This window comes from Osmerus eperlanus, chromosome 7 (genome assembly GCF_963692335.1).
Source record: "Osmerus eperlanus chromosome 7, fOsmEpe2.1, whole genome shotgun sequence".
In the NCBI taxonomy this organism is placed as follows: Eukaryota; Metazoa; Chordata; class Actinopteri; order Osmeriformes; family Osmeridae; genus Osmerus; species Osmerus eperlanus.
The window spans coordinates 15,166,053-15,190,333 of NC_085024.1; the positions used below are offsets into that span (position 1 = coordinate 15,166,053).

General features: G+C 46.5%; 1 protein-coding gene across 2 annotated transcripts; it reads left to right on the forward strand.

Moving 5' to 3' along the window:
• Nucleotides 1–3,803: 3,803 nt before the first annotated feature.
• Nucleotides 3,804–21,544, forward strand: LOC134023231 (intermembrane lipid transfer protein VPS13B). 2 transcript variants are annotated; one of them, XM_062465184.1, is made up of 4 exons: nt 3,804–3,939; nt 5,227–5,385; nt 6,727–6,870; nt 21,218–21,544. In XM_062465184.1, exons 2-4 carry the CDS (start codon nt 5,239–5,241, stop codon nt 21,320–21,322), a joined length of 396 nt encoding a protein of 131 aa, XP_062321168.1. In that variant the 5' UTR covers nt 3,804–3,939; nt 5,227–5,238; the 3' UTR covers nt 21,323–21,544. The 2 variants fall into 2 exon arrangements, with proteins under 2 accessions (XP_062321168.1, XP_062321167.1); XM_062465183.1 differs by having other exon boundaries at nt 3,804–3,935; nt 21,218–21,534.
• The last annotated feature ends 2,737 nt before the right edge of the window (nt 21,545–24,281 follow it).

The following is a 24,281-nucleotide window of genomic DNA, read 5'->3' on the forward strand; positions in this document are numbered from 1 at the left end:
CCCATTGGTATGACTGTATTCATTTTATTTAGGCCTAAATTACTTACTGTGATGCAGGCCGTATGAAATGGTAACATGACAAGGAAATTGTGTCACTAAATGATCAAAAGAGTATGGGCCCACTTGCCTATTTTGTCGTTTAAAAAAAATAAAACATGCAATAACAGCGCACCGGCCACGTGCCTCAAATTAGTGTGGTTGGCACACACAACAGACCACTGTTTATTGGAAACGCTTTATTGGAAAGGTGATGTGGCTGGGTGGCTAGGTGGGAGCGCCAAACTTTAAGAGACATCTACACATGGCAGTTTTTATTTTCTTTACAGACTTTTGGGCATAGTTTTCATAACCTTTTAGTGATGAATATCCTAAAGTGTGCCACGGGAATACAATGTTTGAGCGCTTGTATTCAGTGCTATTTTTAGCCCCCATTATCAACGGTCATATCGGACTTCAACAGTAGCTCATTAGTATTATATTAGCAGCATTAGCAGCAGGCTCGGGCGCCGTATCTGATGTCTTTATCTCCATCGCTGCTGATATGATTTCTGTAAACTGGAATAGCCTGAGGAGTGGCAAGACAGCAAGCAAGAGTTATCAAGTAGCATCATCAATTGTTTAATCAGAAATACAGAGATATGCCCATGCTGTGGTCTGTCTGGGAGCCCCGGGGTAGCCTTAGCCCAATAAACTCTCATGTGTTCTTGTTATAAAGAAACAAAAAATAATGTCAAGTCACATATTAATACAGTTAATGCAAACCCTTGACTTAATGTGATTACGACCTAAATCACAATGTTCTTTCCAAGCTAGGATCTCTTGTTCATTTCGGAGTCTTGGTCTCTCTTTCTAACCTTAAATGTTAAAACATTAAAGCGAAAATGTAATGCGAACGCACAATTTACTTTCACTAACACTTACTTCTGACGTACAATCACGCTTGTGGTGATAAGATCGACAAGGAACGCCTGGTGGCTCCAGCATTAACAGGGAAACGGTATAAAACATGTTCCCGCTATCTTAATAGGCCTACCTCTAAAACGACTAAACACTATAAACCTTTACTCTGTGTCATTGGGTCTTTATGGATGTCGTAGGCCTATGTGAATTATCGGTGGCCTTAAGATGAGGAGAAGCTGGCCCGTGGAGAAACCGTAAAAGGATGAAAACGCAAACTGGCAGGTAAAATAAAATGGTGTGTGAGATGGCAGAAGCTGGCATTAGCCTACTATGAATCCAGTCATCATCAGCTCAAAAAGGAAGTGTGTGTGTCATAGCCTAGGTGTAGCTACAGTTCCTCAACCAATAATTTAGAAAAGCTGTTTATAATACGGTACATACAGAAAATAAACACAACGAATAATACGACCGTTTGTCAACAATGCAACCTATAGCTTGATAATTGACATGTTTTTGTTATTTCAATAATTCACTTAATTTAATGTGATAACACACAATTTGTTTTGACAATTCTGGCAGAATAGGTCAGAAAATCGCAGGCAATGAAAAGAAAAATACGCATAAAAAAGCATTTAACATGTACACTATATGTTGTACAGCATTGGTACAGATAAAAGTATCTACAAGCCTATTTGTTTTGTGTTTTCTATATAAAAATCTATCAAAATATATATGAAGAACATAACATATCTACAGCCTAGACTGTAGGCTCAGGCTATTTGATTAGGATCAATTGTATGCAATAATTCATTTGGCCGATGACCATTCTTCACAATTACTAAAATCACCCATTTATATCTCACACATTAAGATGACCTCAAAATACAAACTCAAAAAGCCACAAACCACCAGAGGAAAACATACGTTTCATCTGTCGACACATAAATGTGCAGAGTAACTCCACCCCAATTCTTTCACACTTTTAAAAGGGAAAATAACCTTTACGCAAAGGTTAAGCTGTAGCTTGAAACGACCCTGAGACCTCTAGATTTAGAGGGAAACTCTAGGAAGTGGACCTTAAACACAGAACAACTTTAGAGCTGTCAAATGTCTTGCTTTTGACACGCGCATTCATAAATTTGACATTTGCTGAAACAATTGTCAATGTTTCAGTGTTTTATATCCCCGCGTGTCACTCCAACTGAAAACAGATAACAAGAAGTGGCAAAGATGAGGCTAAATAGATGCAAAAGCCGATGTCTTATGGCTTGATTTTCAAATAAATCCAACGTTTTCACAGAATAAAATGTACAACCACTGGCAATATTCACATCAAATAAACAAATGATTATCCACTTCTTTATCCAATTACCCAACAGTGGCTGTCGCTACTTTCTTCCAATCGTAGCTCTGGGAAAGCGAAACGCATTTTCAGATATTCTCATAGGCCTACTCCTTCAACGACTAATCTGCAATTAATGACTCTTGGTATTATCTTATATCCTTCGGGTTTCCAAGAACTTGGATTGTGTTTAGTCATATAAAACACCTCAATCCAATGGGCATAGCATGAAATTGTTAAGTGACAAAACGGGAGAAATGTGTTATATTATGATTGCACATCAAAGGGGCAGCCACATTGACTATTGGCTGGAACAAATCCTTAAGGGTTAGTTATCTTGACATGAAAAAAATATGTCCATGTGTCCAAAGGACACTTGTTAGCACTAACTCATGCCAACTAAAGTCAGAGCACACACACACAAAACACGCACGCAAACACACACACACACACACACACACATTGACACAGACACACACACCAGTGAGGGCTAAGAACGGAGAGTCACATGGTCAAATTCAACAGTAAATGGCTATATGTGGACTGTGTCCTCATGCGGGCTTATCTTTCTGACAGAATAAAAGCTGCTTCACATTACGACTACTCTCTGCTATAGGCCTACTAGGGTGAAGGTATCAACATGTCCTGCGCTGGTAAAGCGCGGCCAAGATAAGTGATTAAACATATCCGAGATGTCTGCTGTTGTTCTGTGAACAAAAATATCTCGGAAGATTTAAAAAAATTATCATATAGCTGTATTTCAATTATTTTGACAATAAAAAAATCACGTAGGGCTAATAAAAGAAAAACATCACAGTAGATCACATATCTTGCATGATTTCTTTTGCATATTCATAACAAGATATTGAGGTGTCTGATTAGTCTTTAATCAATTATCGATATTTTATTCCTATGATATAGCCTATAGTAAGTATAGGTCAACTCAAGTCATTAATTTAAAATGTCCTTTAGTTGATTGAGCGCCATTAACTTAGGCTATCATATTGACAATAAGAGAATCGGAAAATAGGACAGTAGCCTACATTATTTTCCAAGTTAGCTACATTTGACTGACATGGTTCGATCAAAGCAATATGCTGGACATATTAGTAAGTGGGTTAGAACAGGTATGTAAAAAAATTAACATACTGTTCTGTTCATACACTTCTGTTTATTTCAAGTGTGACATGTATTTGTTACATTTCAGGAAGCTACCTGCATAGAATAATATCTTATTTAATCAATTGAAGATTACACAAAATCATGTTTTTTCTAAAAACAATCCATTGCCTGAGATGCCATTTTCTTACAAGCTCTACTGTTTCTACACTAAATTGTAATTATTTTTGGAATTTAATTAAATTGTACTTAAATTGTACTTTCTTACTTTTCTATCGATTAAGCCTTATTCAGTTTGATTTTCGAGGACAGTGTAGTCCAGTATGAGGAACTGATGTGCCACACGACGGACTTCTCAGCTCTATATATGGCTGTCGGGGAGTTGTCGTGGGCGTTCCTGTGGGCGTTGTGGCGAAACGTTAAAGGAAGTGACGACTCAGAAGTGAAGTAGGCGGAAGTGTTTTTGTTGACTGATGACGTTTGGCTTGAAGCATTGACAGTTGTGGCTAGAATGAATTAACTTGATAACTAGTGAATGTGGAACTATATATAGAGAGACAGACTGCGGTGAAAAGTAAGTATATAGCTCTAACAGTAATAAATAATGCTATAGACACAACGTTTGTTTTTGCGACTCGCTTGCCAGATGACACGGATGTTAGGCTATGCTATTATGGTAGCAAGCTAAAATGACTGTATAGAAGTGCAGAGCATGCTAAGCTGTTAGCAAGCCTGTCAACTTTCATATTAGCTGTTGTAACTCATAGCTGACGGTATAGTATGGCTATTTCTATCATTATGAAGTCACTATTTGATAATCCGTATTAAGTCCTTATTGTCATCAAACGTTAGCTACAAAAGCAAACAGCATTGTTCTGCAGCATAGCATATAATACTGTTCTGCTTACTATCTTACAGGCAATATACTGTGCTAGTATAGATGCATTAAACGTTTCCGATAAGCTCTTACTGATCATCTAAGACCCTAAGTACCTTTACAATCGGTTTCTGAGCTAGCACCCTACGATAGTAGCTAATAACGTAAAATAGTAACACTGTAATATGCTAGACCCAGGATTAGCTAGCTAGCTGGCTATCAGCCAGGATATATGGAGGAGTTATCTATCTGTCTCGAAAATGCTTTATTGCAGCAGACCTGCATCAGACCTGCATCAAGTGTATGCCTTGATGGTGTGCATTGTAGGGGTTCTCCGATTGTCAAAGTGCATTGGATCTCTTATCTAGTAGCTTATATGAAAAAAAACAGTGCTTGGGACTTCATGCTGTCTGTTAGATATCCCACGCGCCATGTTTAGCCGTCTCTGACCCTGGCCTGTTAACGATGTCAGTATGCTGTGGGCTGTGGTCTAACTTGTCTTCCTGCTCGTCAGTGTTACACCTGGACCTAATGTGCACTGCTAATTAGCTGACATCAGGTGTGCTTGATTTGGCATCTGAGGTGGACAGGAAAGGAAGCTTAGCATTCTGGGGACACTGAGAAAAGTTGCCTTCAATGTGAAATATTTGAGATATTCAGAATATGTGCCCTCCTGGCAGACCCCAGTCTGCTCCACACAGGGTGTGTGGTAACACACAGGGTATGTAGGGCTTGTGAAGAACACACTGACACACTTTTAAACAACTCTGGGTGGATGAGTGATTAGGTGCAACGGCCAGAGATCCAGGGTGAATGATCATGTTGCTATTTGACTTGACCTCCCAAATGTGGCTATGATGGAGTAGCCCTAATGTTTGTTATGCAAGACCCCCAAGTACAACAACTCATCTCATGAAGATATTGCCAAATTTGACTTGCAACAACCTCCCCCTCCCCCCCCCCCCCTTTTTATTTTGTTTGTTGGCAGGGCAGGGACAAGATGTTGGAGTCCTATGTCACACCGCTGCTGATGAGCTATGTCAACAAGTACATCAAGAACCTGAAGCCGTCTGACCTGCAGCTGTCTCTCTGGGGAGGGGATGTGGTGCTGAGTAAGCTGGACCTCAAGCTGGATGTCCTGGAGCAGGTTCGTAGCACTCACACAGGAAGAAGGACTACTGGTTCGCAACCTGTGATCTGGCATTTCCATGGTTTTACAAATGCTATTCTCACAGTTCATTAGGGGATTTCTAGAAGCAGAGACAGGAGAGGCATGTGCTGAAACGTAAGAGTTGAGACACTGATTGTTTTTGGTGTGCTGACTGACTGATCTCTCCAGTGTGACCAGACTAGCCTCTCTGAGGTGACAGGCCATTGACCCCCATTAAGCTGCCTTCACTTAATGCCTTAAGCAAGGAGTGTGAACCAAGCATTTGATGTTAGGGATGCAGTGTTAGCTCAGTGATCTTCACTGTCAGACAGGCACGATACTATGCATGTTTGATCGCTTTTGCCATATCATTAGCGTAGGAACTTGACAGGTTGTCTTAATAATTTTGGTCTACACCTGTCTCAGACAAAACCTATCTTTTTATTGTGTGCTATTATAGCCCACATTTAGAAATACATTTAAGTATTGGAGCTTCAAACAGCCATGCTAAAGTACATAGGCTTTCATTTACTGCTCTGATAGTTATTTTGATGTGGTTTCACCACTGTAGCACGTTATCTGGGGCTGTTTCAATTGCAGTGAAACAGCCCCAGTTGTGACTGCTTCTCAGAGGAAGGACTCAAGCACCTAACCCTAACTGAACAAAGAACACGATGAAAGCTCTTATTGGAAGCAGCTCTCAGCTTCAAGCCAACTGACAGTGGGAATGTGTCGGGCCTTCAATACGAAACCAAATGCTGTGTTAAAACTTTGGCTCGGTTTCCTCCCTTTTGTAGTTTCTCTCGTGTATTTAATTTAGACAATGTCTATTAAATAAAAAATACAAATCTACAGGGCTATTACAAATGCCCCTCTCTGCCAGTGCACACAGTTTGAAGTGAAACTGCAACTGGTCCCACAACAAGGAGACATGCTGTAAATCCATGACCACCTTTCCTCACAAATATGTTTGATTATTAGCTTTTGGCGGGCGGTCGTGGAAGAAGTATGCAAAGCTGTGTAGGCCGTCTGGTGTCACGGGACTCCGTTCTCACACAAACTCATCCAGACAAAGCTGCCTCAGAGTAGTTCAAGATGCAGAAGAGCGATGTTAAGTTCAGCCTCACGATAAATCTCGCTTGTTGTGTTGCAGACATGAAGAGAAACGTGTTGGCTTAATCTTTTTCCATCTCCTGTGTACTTCGCCTCTCATACTCTTGCTTTGAGTCTTCAAACTGAACACAAACCGTTTTGCGCCTCGACAAATCCTTCCGTTTCTCCACCGCCTCCTGTCTGTCACCTTCAGTCATTGACGTGTGTCTGGTGTTGTTTCCGTAGGAGTTAAAGCTGCCCTTCACCTTCCTGAGTGGGCACATCCATGAGCTGAGGATCCACGTGCCCTGGACCAAGCTGGGCTCCGAGGCCGTGGTCATCACCATCAACACCATGGAGTGCATTCTGAAGCTGAGGGATGGGGCGCAGGTCGGTGCTCCTTAAGTCCTCGTTGGCTGCCGATGATTAGGATGAGAGAGCCCCATGCTGGGTCACGGAATGGGATGTGTATTACTATCGTGACGTACCGTATGTCTTAAACTGACTTAAGGTGTAGTTCTGCAAAAGGTTTTTCATACTTAGGCTACCCATACAATATCTTTTGGCTCATGGGTAAATTGGATTTATGACTCTGAGTGACTCAAGTACTGGTTTGCAATTTTTTTTATAGGACTGTTTAGTGTTTAGGCCATGGAGGTGTTCATGGTTGTACATATGATCATACCCTGGCCCTTGGCCTCTTTAGTCTCCCTGGCAGCCCTCGGCTCGTGCCACCACTTTCCCTAAGCAGGCTTAGGTGTTCAAGCAGGGGTGCGCTCACTTGAAATAATTTGACACGTCGTTTTCTGGCCTGGCCGCTCCGATTCAAAGGTTTTTCGGTTCGCTAATGAGCTGGTGTTTAAGTCGAGCCGATTATTCTGTGATCCCCCCCACCAGTGCCAGACTAGAGGCTGAGAGGAATGGGCCGGGGTGGGGCGGACGAGCCTGGGAGAGGCTGCCTCTCTCCAGTCCCACTCTGGATACGAAGCACGCCTGAGTACGACCGTGTCATCGCCTGTTTTTGTCATTGTGTGGTAACCAACTAACCAGACAAGGCTTAAAACTTGTTAATTTGACATGGGCAAGTAGCACTTTCCTTCATCCTCTCGATCAACGTTTAATCATTCTTGATGACTTGGTCTGATGAGGAATGCCCTGAAGAAAATAAGAAAACAAAACAAAGAAACCAAAAGGCAAATAAATCACTGCCTCATTTAGGAGAAGGGCTGATGTCATTGCTTGTATGTGGGGCTTTGTGTATTTCTTGATCTATGTTTTCAAAAGCATCTGGGACAGAACCGGAGAGTTGGCGAAGGGTTTAAAGGAACCCTCGAATGAGGAGCACATTTAAGAAAGTAAGGGATGAAAGCGTGTCGTCATTCATGCTACCAGAATTATATATTTACAAATGCTCCTCTTCAACCATTAGGCCTGTTCTCATTCCGTCTGGCCTGAGAGGCAGAGTTCAACAGTTAAGCTCCTCTGTTGTTGTATTTGTGTAGTAGGACTGGTTTGGAATCGGTCCTTAAGCTTGTGTTGCCCTGGGGTCATGAAGGTAGCCTCTGAATCTACACTGTAACATGAAGAGCGTTCCCAAATCTTTTTTTTTGTTTCTTTCAAAACAAGAATCACTCAGCACTTTGGCTTCTCAGAATGGTTTACAATTCTCCAGAAATATTTGATAAGTCTTCCTATTATTTGAGATTTCACAACAGATATTTTACAACTGAACAGTTTTTTTCTTGGCAGAGTAGAGATCAAATCAATTTTTATCAAGCCAGACTCTTAATTTATTCTCAAAATCTGACCTGCACAACTTACACAACCAACCACACGGCCCCTTGTAGATGACAATTATTAAGCTACTTCACAATATCATAAGGACAATCTGAAGATAAATGTTTGTATTATTTCATTTAGGTTTGGGTATAAATATTTTCATTTGGGGAAAAAGGAGTATGAAAGATATTTTATTCGTGCAGAAGAGTCTGGTTCTGCTGATGCCACCCATGCAGTTAGCAAAGAGAGAGGCTCAGAGCTGGCTTGTATAAGAAGGTGGAAGTTTCAAGGCCAGATGTCCCAGAAGAAACACTTTTCAAGGGAAGTCAATTACAGCTAATTATATAGACTGCGGCAAAAGATTTGTAACACATGAGCTTGAGCAGCCCAGAACTAATGGTAAATATCATACTATGCAGATGGCTACTGCTCAGACGATCAAATTACCAGCCCTATGGAAATTCTAACTTGCTTTTTATGCTCTGTGCTCAGTTTAGGGTCACAAGGTACCAGCAGTGTAATGTACTCTGGTATATTCTCAAAACAAGTATTTGTAACAGATGTTTTCGAAAGGTTCCCGGTCAAGAAAGGATTTTTGGAAAATTGCAAATGACGTTTGGACAAATTATTCAATGGTATGTACACCCAAGAGACACAATTTGGAGTGAGGCCAGGCTTACAACAGGAGTCCAAGCAGGAGGAATTTAAATGAGCCTGTACACTTCTTTCCTATCTGAGGGGGCGGGCTGGAGGCAGGGGGGGGGGGGCTGGAGGCAGGGGGGGGGGCCCTCCAAGCTCCGTCAGTTCTCAGGCCAAGAAACCGGAGGCAGCTTTCTCATTCTTGTGAAAGACTTGTGAAATGTGCTTATCATTTACAATATTATTATATGACATTACATGTATTTTGAAATACCGTTTCTCCCCACATCTTATCTTTAGTGAGGCACATCTGAGGATGGCATGACCTCTGTTGTTCAGGGTTTTCTTTTGTGGGATTTTGCTCGGAAGTGACTGCTTCTGGTCCTCCTCCTTCTTTCCCAGAAGAAACCTGATTTCTCAGGTGGTCTCAGATCCCAAACGTTTACACTCCAGGCCCAGATCCAGCTTTAATCAGGTCCTATCCCAGAGTTTCAGGGAGTTTGGAAGAGGCTTATGTTAAACTTAGGTCATAGCGGTCCCCCTCAAGGCTTTTAAGTGATTTGGAAATGGGCCTACTGGTTTAGATTTTTTCCCTCTCTCTCTCAAGGATGAAAACGTTCAACTGTGTATGGAAAATCTTACACTTACATTTTGTAGATTAGGTATTTTTTCTTGGAGGCGGAAACACAGGGGTAGGCCTCATGTGGCCAGAGTGTGGAAATGATAAATGATATCATTAATATGATTTGTTTTCATAATTACAGTTAAAGCATGACTGCTTGCCTGAAAAAACATCCGTGTACCCTTAGAAGTTCATTAAGGATTGTGTAATTTGAGAGGAATTATTCAGAGCTTTTAATGTTCCTGTTTCCTCCAGAGAGAGGAACTTGGTAATATTAGGATATTCAAATTGCCGGAGAGACCATCTGTTAAGCACCAAGCAAGCGCACAATTATAGTTTCCAGTCAAATGTGGAAATTTGGGCGTTTAGCAGGAGTTTGAGATTACAGCTGCTGCTGACAGTGTAATTACTTAAAATAGGCTTCAAAAAGGACTTTTGGTGCAGAAATATGGCTACCATTGGAAAAAAAGCCAGCTTTTTTTTACGAACCCGAGGGCATTCATGAACAGTGTTAGTCAAGTTTGGGTGTATGTTACACCCTTTTCAGTCATCAGCAGTTAAACGTACCTCTATAACTTGTGAAAAGCTGTTTTAGGAAGTCCTATAATGCCTTGAATAATTTTTGCCTTCCTGCATGTCAAAATCATTGCAGGACCTTGGAGCAATACTTGTACAGTTTCGTGAGACACATGCAAACCAGAGCCTGAAGTTATTGGATGGAATTAATTCATCAATGTATTTTCAACTTTTCTTCAATGGAATAGCCTTCCTTCCTTTTATCATCAATAACATATGAGTTCACATACATGAGGCCTACTGTGGTCCTTACTGTCTATCTCTTCAATGTGTTCTTTTTCATTTTGGTCACGTCAGTGGTGGGGGTTCATGTATGATGTGAATTATTAGAGTAGACATGCTCATGTGAAATCACACTAAGCCATGGTTTCTGCCCAACAGCTCACAATATCTAACAGGAGATTGGTCATGGGGATGAAAGAGTTTGTAGCAGTCTACTTGAAAGTTGTCTAGCGCAAAGTCTTTTGAACGTCTCTCAGAAATCTTTATGTCAGTGGCCATACGTCTCAGTGAAGTTATTTGATATAGGCTAAGTGATCCGTTTGATCTGTGCTCACTGTACATTAGAAAGGAACCGAGCATAAGAAAGGAACCTGAAATAGTCATGAAATGTGGAGATGAAACGGTGACCTTAAATCTGTCATGTGCTTATGGACCCCATAGAAACTTTAGTTAATGATGGCCCTTGTAAGGACCCCATTGAATACCCTGATCTGGTCCATTGTACCCAACCAGACGAGTACATTTCAGCATGAACGATTGCAAGGCTATTTAAGGCACAGGCTTTACTTAAACCACTTTGATAGCAATTAGCCGACCAGGGAAAGTTACCCTCAGCATCCTTAAACAAGTCTTGCATTGAAAGCGGGGAGCTTTAAGCCTAAGTGTTCTTTCAGCTTCTGAGTATTCGTATGTGTCGGGAGAGTTTAGCTGGCCCGTTTGTGGTTGTGATGCACATTTGGCTTTAAACACTGCAGCTTGGCTTCCATAAAAGTTGAAAAAGACTCTGCCCATATACACCACGATCTGCCCCTCAAGCCTTTACACTTTCTTCCCCAGTTAAACGGATTAAATATTTTGCGGAGAAAGGGAAAAGATTCCCCCGGAGCTTGTGGTGGTGGGTGTTTTTTAAGAGGCCTCTGGTGTTCTCCGCTGGTTGTTGCAGCACATGAGCATGAGTGTTTGGCAGCTCCGAGCCGAACGCCTTAATGAAAGAGTTAACAGCCAGGGGAGGAGATGTAATGCTGAGAAATTGGGGACATTTTTCCCGTCCTCCTAAACGGCACCAGATGTTGAAGACGAGGCGTGATCAGAAAAGACGGGAGAGAAACTGGACAGCAGTTAGGGGGGTAATAACACCGAGGCGCTCTGTCTTTTTCTTTTTTTTCTTTCTTTCTTTTTACGAGACAAAGATAAGGGCTGGTTTAGCGAGGAGGTCTCTCTGGTTTTGGCGCAACACACAGCTTGATCTGCAGTTTTATGGCCGCTGAGTGGATTCGCCCCTGATGTGGAGTTTCTGATTGATGCGTTGCCTCAAGATGACTTGGGGAGGTGCCTCGAAGACTTGTTGGTTTGGCATTCGTTCACCAAGCCTTTCTTCTGCAGATTCCTTCCTAACTATTTTTAGGGCCTTCACAACCTCATTGCTTCTAAATAATGGGTAATACATGTGAATTAGGACGCTTAAAAAAAAAACCTTTTCTCGAAACCCAAGTTGTAATTCCACCAGATCCACCAGGGGAAAGTAGATTCCAGGCTTCCCCCCCCCCCCCCAAGAGTCCAACAGGCTGCCCACTCTAACTTCCACATGATTGTCTAACTTGGCTCATTACTCTGACAGACAAACCTATAGCTTCTGGAGGAACCCAGAATGGCAGCCCTATCAGACACCAAAGCGGTCTGGTCTCGCGCCACGTGACTCCGGTTCCAGAGCTGTCGGCCCTAATAGGAGCCGCTGTGCTCTGGATGCTACTGTAGCAGCATCTGTGGTTACCCACCCAGGGGGGGGGGGGGAGCACATCCCACAACCCACCGCTCTGGCGGTCAGAGACGCTCGGGCTGCTCTCTGCTTCCGTCTGTCAAGACTGGTCACTAACTGCTTCAGCTGTGCGCCGGTTTTCGCGCGAGGCTGTTGGTCGTTCCGTGCCGTACAGTCGACAGTCTGTAAACATGTACCGATGTTTACTTGGTAATGGCGCCATATGGGAACAGTTATTGCGTAGTCATTACTAGCTCCCAACATTACTGGAAACATGGCCTTGTAGTACTTGGCTGTGGTAGTTTTTAATGTTCAGCAATTAGATCCGGTCTACCTTTTTAACGTGTCATTTTGTCAAGTGAATGGCTGGTAATCAGCGGGACTAAAACGCTTAGTCATTATTAGCCTAGGCATGCTGGTGACCTGCACAGGTGACCGTGCATCCTGCAGGTCTGTGTGTGCTGTTCAGGACGGCCTACGCAGCTGGTCAGCCAGGGTACGGCCCAGACAAGGCCGGCGTGGATGGGACAGCCCGTCTATACCCACGCCGATCTGAGCAGTAAAGAAACACAAAAGGGAAAAGTTGAGCCTGTAAAAGAAAACAGCCCAGGGAAGTTTGTAATCAGATAACACAAACTGGATAATCTCTGTCCCAATGCCATCCGGAAATCTCGCCTTTGATTCCCCAGCTTGCAGGGAGCAAATGGCTTACAGAGATTCCTCCATAAATCCTTGTGATCAGCAGCTCTGCATGGCTCTGTCTTCCTGAGCGTGGGGGCAGAGAGGAGACATGCAGCTTTTTAGGATTTATCTTTCTCTTATGATCCCCCGAGAGAGAGAAGGGGGGCGAGAGAGAGACAGAGAGAAACCCTTTCAAACTTGCCATATTGCAGGGCGCTGGATGAAATTCAGTCACTGGAGGGGAAAATATATTTTATTTTGCCATGTGACTGACCAGGGCGTGGCTTTTTAACATCACAACCGTAGCTCGTTTTGTCTAATGGGCATACTTTCTGTGCCCAGGTGTGGTCTTGTCGGTTATTGAGGGTAACCCAGTGTGTGTTTGCCGGCATGTGAGCTGAGCTGTAGCGCTGGGAGAGCCCAGTCCGGGTGTGAGGTCAGAAGGAAAGTGTAGCTGAAAGGTGTTTACACTGTGGTAGGCCTTCAGGTAAACTCTGGCGGGCGCCCACAGCCACTGTTTGTTTCACGTCAGCCCCCCCCCCAACCCCGCTGCCCCCGTCACCCCGACCTGCCACGCGCTCGACGGGCCCCATATGGACGCCCTGGAAAAACCCAGGCTTGTATATTTTCCCAGCGAGTTCGTCAACGTGAAAGGTGAGCGTTTGATCCCAGTTGAGACATGCCTCACCACAACGCTGAGTTGGGATCTGGACCCCGGGGGTCACCCCATACTCAACATCGTCTGTGCTCACACTCCCAGACGGGGAGGCATTGTTCCGGTGGAACGGACGCCCTTTTGTTTCCCATTTGTACGCCATCAAATTTGGACGGTTTGAACCCCTCGATGAACAAATATTCGTATTCTTTGCTTATTCATTGAGAATTTCACGGTATTGCCCGCCAGAATCACAGATGCTATTCCTGACCTTGGACCTTTTTTTTTTTTACTGGTTTAACTGGCGCTGATGAGTGCTCCAAACTCGCCTGGCTGCCGCGCGTTGTCTGTACCATACCACTGACATGTCTTTTTATTGGTGCCATCTGTTTGTCTGGAGCTGTCATCCATTCTGCAGCACAGTCACACAGCAATTAGGCCTAAGTTTAGCCGTGGAGTAGTATATTATATCATTGCCGACGGCGCTGGTCTCCGTGTCTGATTTGAGTTTTGATTTGAAGCATCTGTGGAGCAGGGAGGGCCCAGTGTGTCACCCCAGAAGCCTACTGCTCAGGCCCCTTCCTGCCCGTGAGTCAGCCGGTCTGAGTAGTTACCCGGCGGTGTGGTTTAGACCAGGGACGCATCCTTTCTCTGGAACACTGGAGTCTGAGGTTAACTCCTCTGCTCCGCCAGACCTCAGACACAGGAAGAGGCTAAACCTTCTACTTCCTGTGTCCGCTGAGTAAGCCGGTGATCGATACGCTCTGGACAGGATGTTCCCGCTACGCTACGCTAATCCCACTCCCGAGGCTATCCGGACCACAAGGCGGCTAGTGGTAGCTATTAGCAATTAGCTTGCCTCAAACGCTAACCCTAATCTCCAATGCTAACACCGCTGCTAGGAACCCCGTTAGCTTTGAAATTCAGCTAGGAGATTGTATTGCATTTTAAGAACCAGTTTCTCTTACCTCAACTCCACTGTTATTTCTTCAGCACTTGACTTTGATGATTTTTGTGGCCTCTATAGATCATCTACAGATGGTGAAACTATTAGCTGCAAAACTGTTCATATATTCTAGTTAGGTTTGGGGTTATTGTATAGTTGGGTGAATGTTTATAATGTTTGTTTGATGATAGTTAGTTGAATGTTTAGTTAACCTAATGTTTTGTGATACCTGAGTGTCTATAGACTGTTAACAGTTTAAAACGCAATGCATAGTGATATTGTTACTTAAGATCACTTAAGCTTGAAAGCAGATCTTTCAATAGAACTGGCTGGAATGTTGCTTTATTTCTCTAGACTTCTCTCCCTCATTTTTTCTCTCTTGCGCTCTCTTTCTCTCTGTCTCTCTCTCTCTCTCGCTCTCTCGCTCTTGCTCTCTCTCTGTCTCCTCCTCCTATGCCCCCTCTCTCTGTCATCCCCCCATTAGCTACCACTTTCAGAGAGGGTTTTTGCCATGTTTCCCTCAGATGAAAAAAGAGCACTTTACAGGAGTAACTCAGTAACATGGGAGCCCCCGTGTGTAAGTCCTCCGTGGAGAAAGGTGGGTTTGTGTGGCTCTACGTTACACAAACTGTGGGTGGTCTGTGTTTTATGTCTCCGGGTGAGTGTGTGCTCCATTTAGCAGACCCTCACCCCTGTGACCTATGAATAATTCCAGTCTTATTATAGAAATAATGACGCCATATAAGGCATGACATGCTCTAACCAATAAAACGAGGCCCGCATGAAAGGCCAGTAGCAGTGCCGTTTGGTCTTAAGCATTGATTTAATACAAAAATCCAACAGAAGCACGTCAAGGCTGTTTTATGTGCTACGTGGGCGTAGAGAGTGCCTCGGCGAGCGCCCGAGACTTTCCACCGTGTCCTTTCGCATGGGCTTTGCGTTATGTTTTTGTGTGTCAGGATCCTCTTGCCTCCGAGTGCTCTGGAGTAGGTGGTGTTTGCTTTTCTCCCGGCCCCCGTCAGAACCGCTCTCTCTGATGTGTGGGGTAAGAGAAGAAGAATGTAGTATGAATAATTGCCCCGCCGTGTCACTCTTCAGGGGCGTCAGGCGGGCTGGCGCGCTGCGCGCGAGCAAGAGAAGGATTCTGAAGCCGTATGGTTAGCTCAAAGGATAATAAACACGCTGTGCTTCAAGAAGAGTATCGCCCGCTTGACACTGACCACATTGCTTCTTAAAATGACCAACATGATAAGAATTTACACGTGTTATAATTACGGCGTAATTGCTTAAATCTTTTTTCTTCTTTTTTTTGCTAAACTCTGAGACAGTTATAATTTCCAGCTGACAGTGGATGGGGTGTTTTCCCCTCCGCTGCGGGTTGCTTGTTGAGAGAGATGCGGGGGGAAGGCGCAGGGTCCTGGAGCAGAGGGAGGGCTCTGCTTTATTGCTGTAGTGGATGATTCATCCAATACTCCCTGTTGACATGAAACCTGTCGGATCTGATTAGGCTGATAAAGGCAATGACAGGGAGAGGGGATGGGTGTGAAGCCTGGAGAGGGATACTGGGGTGTGCTCTTGGCATTCCAGCGGTGGGCTCCTCTCTGGAAGTTCAAACGGGTGTGGGGTTTGTGTCAGTCGACGCCTGATTGATATTGACGTGATACTCCAAGGTGTTCACTAAGCCGCATGTTATCTGTTTCTGTCGAACCGTTTCTGCAGCCGCCTCTTGAGAGCCTCCTCCGGACAGCTCTCCCTCTCCCGGCTGCAAATATTTGCAACCCATTCATTTTTACTGTCCGACAAATTGTGGGATTCGGAACCCCCTCCGCGTGCCATCAATCTCGGGAAAGCGAATCCGGAATCTTCGGGCGGTGTTCTAGAATGTCTTCGCTCTGCATCAGAACGCTGGTGCGCTGCTCCCAGCTGCACCTCACGTGTGCAATTAAGTTGTCAGAAGGCCCCTGGACCACCACTTGTGCTGCTCTGTGAGGCGGCGGCTAACACCACTTAGCGTGCGCTCATGTCTTGTATCATGTACCTAATGCAGTGTGGAGGTGATGGGGCCCAGACAGTATCTGCTGGGATTCAACCCGTGACAGATGATGGGAGAGATGCTAGTCATAAGCATAACCCCCCCCCCCCCCCCCCCCTCGATCTTACAAGAGCCTACTCATGTCTCCAGGACAGGCTGCTGCGGAATGTCGGATGTACTTGAAAGTAAAAAAAAAAGTAAAAAAGAATGGTCAATCTGTTTTAAGTGCATAGGCAGCTACAGAGATCAGGAGCCTAAAATACAGTTCAACGATGTTTATTGTAAGTGACCCAATATATATTTATATTTCCCGAGAGAGTTTTTGAATGCCATTGTGAGGGTCTGAAGTGGAGAGAGAGAATCAACCACCAATGCCAGTTACCAACTTCAGCCTGTCTTGAGACCTGATCCAGAATTATTACAAATCAATGAACGGTTCCAATTAAAATCTGTGGTTTGGGATTTTCCCATTTTGGTGTGTGTGTGTGTGTGTCTGGCCGGCCGTGTGGAGTGCTTTATTGCAGCTAGCACATTGCAGTTATTAGCGTTTGGGGGGTAGCTTTACCAGGGCTGCCAGGATGCCTCACATGCTCAGTCTGGCCCTGTGGTGAGCTGATGCAGACATCTGAAAAACCAGAACTCCTCTGATCTAAATTAGGAACCGTTTCTCACTCTTTCCCATTCTCTCTCACGTCTCCCCCCCCCTTCTTTCCTTTTTACGCATCTCCAGCTCCCTCTGTCTCTCTCTCTCTCTCCCTCTGTTCTCTATCCTTCATCAAGACAGCGACTGTCATTATCATTCACTGATCGCGGTTTCTCTTCTCTGTTTTAAAGTAAACAGTTCCAGTGTAAGAAGTTCTGTAGAGGGTCGCTCGGCTAATATTACTGTGGAAACAAAGCCCACTTGACTTGAGTTCAAGAGCAGGGATCTCACATGCTTTGACATTGCTTTGTTTGGATTACCAGTTGGACTCAGAAGCACGGTGGACAGATAAGAACCTATCCGACCCATAGGCACTGCTGGTCTGTGTTGTACAACTGTATCCCTGCAGAGATGTAAAAAAAACAAAACAACAACTGCATTTTGTAACACATGGTGAGCTTTTATGCATGAATACCCTAAATATGAGATTTAGTTTAAGTCCGACTTATTGAGAATTATGCACATTTAAGTGGAGCACTGTTAGCTACCGTACCATACACACGCTGGAAGCCTCTTTTGATGCATGCAAATCAGCCGAACATGAGAGCTCCCCCACGTCCTCTTGGGCCCATGTCCATAGGACTAGATGAGCTAAGGGTAGGCCTTCTCTTTGAGACGGTTAAGGCCTGGATCAGACTGATGTGTTTGGGGCCCGGCTGAGCTCCCTGTACTCTGAAACCTCTCCAGCTGGGCCTCATCTCTGACTCATTTTATCACCTTCCCATGTTGAAACATCTGCACAGCTTCTCAGGGTAGCCAGCCTGCAGTGCCTGTAGGAATGATGTTCCCTTTCATGACAAACTACTGGAGAGAGAGTGTGGAGGCGAGGGAGAGAGAGGAGAAAAGGGGGAGGGTGGGGGGTCGGAGATTGAGAAAGGTGGGAGGGGGAGAGCGAGGGGGGCGGGAGAGAGAAAGGTGGGAGGGAGAGAAGGAGAGGGAGGGGGGGGTGGGAGAGAGAAAGGTGGGAGGGACAGGAGAGAGGGGGGGGAGGGAGAGAGAAAGGTGGGAGGGAGGGAGAGGGGGGGGTGGGAGAGAGAAAGGTGGGAGGGAGAGAAGGAGAGAGCGAAACCCGTTCCCTGGGCTTTGGTACAGTCCGACCATAACCTGGCTGGCTGTTTGTTTTTATTGTTATTCTGGGCATGCTGGAAGCAGATATTAAACACACCGAGTTTGACTTGGGCACTGGCGAGGCAGTCTTGGCCGGCCGGCAGACTATGACATCACCAGCGACCGTTGTGATTCCTGAGGGTTCCAGAGTGAAATAGTTTAGTAATTATGCTGTCCTCTGGCACTTGGCTTGGAACCCTCTCACTTCCTTTTAATGGACATGTTTTATTTCTAGGCTTCTGAAAGAAGCACATGTTTGGGAAAATTAACCAAGTGTGCTTTCATTGTAACATTATGCAGGACTAAAATGTGCTTAGTAACACTTCTGGTATCGTCCAGGCTTGTAAACAGAACCACTTTTAGAACGATAGCGTGGACGGCGTCTGTGAACCGGCCCTTCTTTGTAGTGGTCAAGCTCATTTTCTAGGTATGAGGGTTTCTTAAAAGACGTAAATTACCGATAATTCTGTTGGGTACAAAGAAATAAACAAAAGCTCGGGAGTGAAGCCGAGATCTGAGCGTGCTCGGAGGGTTTTACTAGGCAGTGTTTGAAGTCAGGGTCGTGTTGTTTATCTGCGGGCCTCACACAAACATGTACAGTATGTGCTGAGTAGTTGGTGCAGTTGCGGCGTGCGGTTCTATAAAATAAATTTGGCTCTGGAAAAGGTTTTATGGAAGAAGATCATAATGGCCGTTTTTTTTCTTTTTTTTTATCCATTGCTTTTGTTCCAGTCGGGTTTTTAGTTTGTTTGTGTGTTTATTGATGCACCAGAGGAAAAGTTTGTTGGAAGTTGAGAGATTTTATCAGAGCTTTTTCCTAGTTTGGTCCTCGTTCCTTTGGTCTCTCCTCGCTCCATGGTGTGGTTCTTGAAGCACCATTTGAACTTGTGAATTCTGCCTGAATTGGCTGCTTCTGTGGCCGTTCTCAGTCATACGAGAGAACATGCTCAATTTAGGCCTAAGTTCCCCAAAATGATGAGGCTCAACAGCCAATAACAGAGGCTGGCTTCCTGGTAATCATAGCTTTCTCATAACCAGCAGCTCTTCAGAAGCCAAGGAGGGTCAGCCCCCCTACTTTCCTTTGGACGTATGTTGCGAATGAATACAGCGATCTATTTGTAACACTTAACGCAGCACACTGTGTACTTTTCAAGACTGTAATATTTCATTAACGCAATTGGTCATGTGCTTGCAATCCCAGTAGTTGGTGTAATTTCTCAGGGAGAGAGTGAAAGAGAGAGGGGGAGAGACGGGCAGAAAAAAAACCCTCCATATTTTAGTAATGAGCTGTTGTCAGTAAGATAATTACTCAGAGTGTCCCTCTACGAGATATTCATCTCAGTTCATTTCTGCTCCTAATCCAACCGATCTGCCATGGATTCCAGCTGCGTTTCTGTGTTTTGTAGAGTCAGCTCTTTACGGTGAAGCAGTGTGAAACATGGCAGAGAGACAGGCAGCCCCGAGCCCCCCCCCCAGCCTCAACCCTAGCCTCTACCCCAGCTCCTTCCCCAGCCCTAACCTCAGTCCTCGCCTCTGCCCTAGCTTTAGCCCGAACCCCAGCCTCAACCCCATCTTCAGCCCCGTCTTCAGCCTCACTGCGTCCCTCAGCTCCAGCCTCCACCTCCACCCCTACCTCTGTTTGGGGGATAAAATGACCCCCCTGTCTTTAATCACACGGTAACGACTTTCTGCATTTGTTTCAGTTTCATTAAAAAACCATTAGCAGCTAATTTCTAGTTTAGCTGATGGATAAGTTCGCGGGGGAACGGGGAGGCAGTTAGAGTCAATCGAGATGAACCCCCTCGCATTCCGATAGAGCCGTCAGACCCGGCCCGTCGCCGGAGGGGGACGCTGTGGGAAAGAAGCGGCTACGTACCATTTCAGATGACTGGCACCTTCCCAAGCGCTGAACGTGTCCAACAGCAGCTCCGCCTTTCATCTCCTCTGCCAGTTGGAAGGCATTGTCCCGGACCCTGTGTCGTCCATGACAACAGGACACAGACTACCTGATGAGGGAGTACCCTGAGATGGGGGGGAGGGGGGGGGCAGGGGGGGGAGGAGGAGGAGAACCATGGGTGTTTTAACAGGGGTGTGTGGGTGTTGGGGGGGGGGGGGGGGGCTGGTGTCAGTGTGCAGGGTTGGATTGAAAGGTGATAATGTGTGCTGATCACCTTGGGTCCTCTCAGCTCCTCTCTCACTCCGTCTCCAGGAGCAACACTCACAGGGGGCCGGCCGGCTGGCTGATAGTTGGCTAGTTCTCGAGTTCTCGTCTTTGGTTTTCTGACTGGTTAAGTTTTCAGGCCAGTTCTACTGTCTGTCTGCTTTCTGAAGCAATGAGAGGCTGTGTGTGGGGGGGGGGGGTGGTGTGTGTGTGGGGGGGTGATGTGTGTGTGTGGGGGTGGTGTGTGTGTGTGTGTGTGTGTGTGTGTGGGGGGGGGTGGTGTGTGTGTGTGTGGGGGGGGTTGGTGTTGGTGTGTGTGTTGTGTGTGTGTGTGTGTGTGTGTGTGTGGGGGTGGTGTGTGTGTGTGTGGGGGGGTGGTGTGTGTGTGTGGGGGGGGGGTGGTGTTGGTGTGTGTGTGTGTGTGTGTGTGTGTGTGTGTGTGTGTGTGGGGGTGCGTGTGTGTGTGTGGGGGGGTGGTGTGGGTGTGGGTGTGTGTGCATGTGTGTGTGTGTGTGGGGGGGGGGGTGGTGTGTGTGTGTGTGTGGGGGGTGTGTGTATAGAGGCCTGATTGCTTGTCCTTCCCCAGGGACTTCTCTCAGTGGGCCGTGACATGGAGGGGGTGGGGAGGGGGGGGTGGGGAGGGGGGGTGGGGGGAGGGAGGGAGGGAGGGCGGGCGCTTGACAAGGCCTATACGTGTCAGAGTCAGACCTGGGGGAGTGGGTGGGTGGGGCGACTGGAGAGTTGCCAGGGGAGCGGCGGGTCTGTTATAGATAAGAACCTATCGGGTTTCCCACCCATTTATTTTCTCTCTCCTTGGGCGTTCGGCCTCCACCGCCCAGGCTCTCTCTCTCTCTCCAGGAGCGCTGCTTTGAAGTGGGGCAGCGCGAGGCGCACTGCCGGAGGAAAGACAACAATAACAAGACGTTGTTTACCCAGCGCCGTTCTACAGCATGCCGCCATTAATCCCCCGGAACAGTGTGAAATTGACCAGTTTTAAAAATGTTTTGTTTTTGCAGCTCTGCGCCCCTTCTACCCGCCCTCCTGCAGTTCTTTTGAGCTTCACTACTGAAATTGAAAAATTGCCTGAGCAATTTGGGAGTAAGAATACAAGAGAAATTGCCCACATGAAATGTAATTGGAATGGTTACAGTGTGTCGCATTTAACTTTTCAGAAATGTTGTATTTCAGACAATAAAAACAAAGTGTGGCTGCTTGTTTTGTTTGAGTTGGAAGGAAAACCTTGGAAATGACAGTCGATGGCCGTGGAATGATGACAAGTGTTCAAGTATTTCAGCACACTTTACTAGTGTCCAATTGTGTTGGGTAACCTTGAAGTGTATTTTATTGATATAATTGGTGTCGTAAAGACCTATTTATTATTCACTTTGTGTCCCAAGTCTATACTGTGTGTGTGTGTGTGTGTGTGTGTGTATGTGTGTAGTGGAGGCAAGCTGACCCTCCAGACAGAGGCTACATGCTCCCTGCCTGTGAGCCAGACGTCTGCAGGGGAGAGGGGTCAGCTTGGCCTTCCTGTGCCCTAACCCCAAATAGGTGCCTACTTACCCTCTGACTAGGGGGTCCCCCTCCCCTGTCACTCACACTGGCTGGGGCATAGGACCCTGGCCTCCCCCCCCTCCCTCTCGCCTTCTCTCTCGCTCTCTCTCTCTCTCCCTCTCTCTCTATATCTCTCTCAATCCCTATCTCTCTCTCTCTCCCCCCCGCCCCCCCCCTCCGTCATATGTGGTCAGCAGCTGAGTTGACATCCCTCGAGGGCTTCAGCCCAACACCCGCCCATTCATAACCTCCCCCTGCTCCCAGTGCCTCCACAGTGGCATGGCCGGGATCATCTTACCCGCCTGGACCTGGCAGCTGAGGCCGCCTGCGCTAATCCCTCCCATCACTCCCCGGGAACCCTCACCCACCCACCGTCACCCCCCCTCCCACACCTCCACTCCACCCCCCCTCCCACACCTCCATCCCCAGAAAGGCCTTTTCCAGCCCAGAAGAGGGGCAGGGAAGCATGACCCCCCTAACTGCTCCTCCTCCAAACACGGCGGCCCAGGCCTCTGTGGGCGGGGCCGAGAGTGAACTGCCTCACGCATTCCTGCGTGTGTGCGTAGGGGAGGGGGGGGGGAGGGGGGGGTCGTAGGCTGGAGCTTTCAACAAACCATCCCAGCACGTCAGTGTGTCCCCTCATCGACTCTCTCTCATCTGAGCCAACCCCCCCCCGCCCACTGCACCAGCTCACTGGTTCCCAGTAAACACCGCCCACGACGCTGTTTGAAGTGATGGAAAGTTCACAAATGAAGTGTGAACACAATCAGGAAGAATCCATTTCTTATTATTGCCAATTTCCATAATCGGGATCTTGATGAGGTATTTGTTATTCCTCCTGTGTGTTTACCCCCACCCTCCCCTCGCCCCTCCCCTCGCCCCCACACTGCTTTCCCCTCCCAGTCTCTCTGCTGGAAATACTTGTTCGCGGTGCTGGTCGTGGCGTGAAGGGCTCGTACGACTTGGTGTAAATATTTATTGCCAGGCTTTTGCTTGGCCGTACTGGCATGTTTATGTCAATGTACCGGAAGAAAATAGTGTTGCCGAGAGCAACCGTGTCTCAGATGAATGTGGTTTAGGTCATGTTATCTTCAATTCTCAAGTACAGGCCCATCATCCCATACTGATGTCAGGGTTAGAGGTGAGTTTAGGTTATATGTGTGTGTGTGTGCACATGCGTGTGTCTGCGCTCGCTGTGTGTGTATGTCGGTGGGGGGGTGGTGCTGAGGGAGAAGCCAAATGTGTTTCGTTCTGACACCTTGCCTGTTTACACTGGCGAGGATAAGGGCCACTCCGGAGCCCCTGACGTTGTGATCTGGGTCTAAACCCTAACCACATGTGACCCCGCTCTGCAGCAGGCTGTCTGCTCTGCAGCAGGCTGTCTGCTCTGCAGCAGGCTGTCTGCTCTGCAGCAGGCTGTCTGCTCTGCAGCAGGCTGTCTGCTCTGCAGCAGGCTGTCTGCTCTGCAGCAGGCTGTCTGCTCTGCAGCAGGCTGTCTGCTCTGCAGCAGGCTGTCTGCTCCGACCTCTCCCTCCGCACTGAGAAGGTTCCAGTGCCTCCTAGACCCTAACCAATACCATACTGGGGGTTAACACCGCTGGGGACCCCCGCCCGGGGGGGCCACTGCTGCAAACCTCCTCCCTGGTTTTCTATTTTAGGACTTCAGCGATCATCTTTTTCGTTTTTCACCCCCCCCCCCCACCCTCCCCTCTGTTGACCTCTAATTTCCTCCGTGGACCTCAGGTATAGGGGAAGTGGAAGGGGAGGACACGTGTCCTTTTTTGAGGGTGCCGCTTGGCCCCGCTGCTCAGTACATTCCTCTCTCCTCGCTCTTGTTGTTTTTCTTCGGCATTTGAGTCTGATAGGGTACTTCCGCTCTGGTGTTCTGGTTATTTTGAGTTTGGCTCATCGTAGCCATAAAAAGTAGTGAAAGAAGAAAAGTCTTAGATTTTCTTTTTTTTTTTGGGGGGGGGGGGGTTAAAAATTGCATTTTTATCAGTGTATTGTAGTACTTAAACTGTATTTTAACAGCCTAAATCAAGTACGAAAACGCCTGCCTCCTTTTAACAAGTCTGCCTTCTTTTAACACGTTTTAACGAGCTCCCTGGCCTTGATGTGGTGCTAAGCTAATAGAGAGCGGGCGGTCCTGGTGACCCCCGTCATCTCCCACTGTTTCCACTCACATCCAAACTGTTGTTGTTGCACCTCAACCCCCCCCCCCCCCTCTCTTTCTGTAGGCCCAGGCACTCATCTAGCAGAATCAATAAATAACTCCCGATCCTAGCTTAGTTAGTTTATCTTCAGGCTCATCTCCAGTGGGGAAGTCCTCCTCCACCTCAGTCCAGCCTCCGGCATTCTCAGGCTGGTT

Coding starts and splice junctions, on each gene's coding strand:
- LOC134023231 (XM_062465184.1), top strand. CDS start 5,239: ATGTTGGAGTCCTATGTCACACCGCTGCTGATGAGCTATGTCAACAAG. Junction 5,386..6,726: donor AGCTGGATGTCCTGGAGCAG/GTTCGTAGCACT, acceptor TTGTTTCCGTAG/GAGTTAAAGCTGCCCTTCAC. Junction 6,871..21,217: donor AGCTGAGGGATGGGGCGCAG/GTCGGTGCTCCT, acceptor CTCTCTCTCCAG/GAGCGCTGCTTTGAAGTGGG.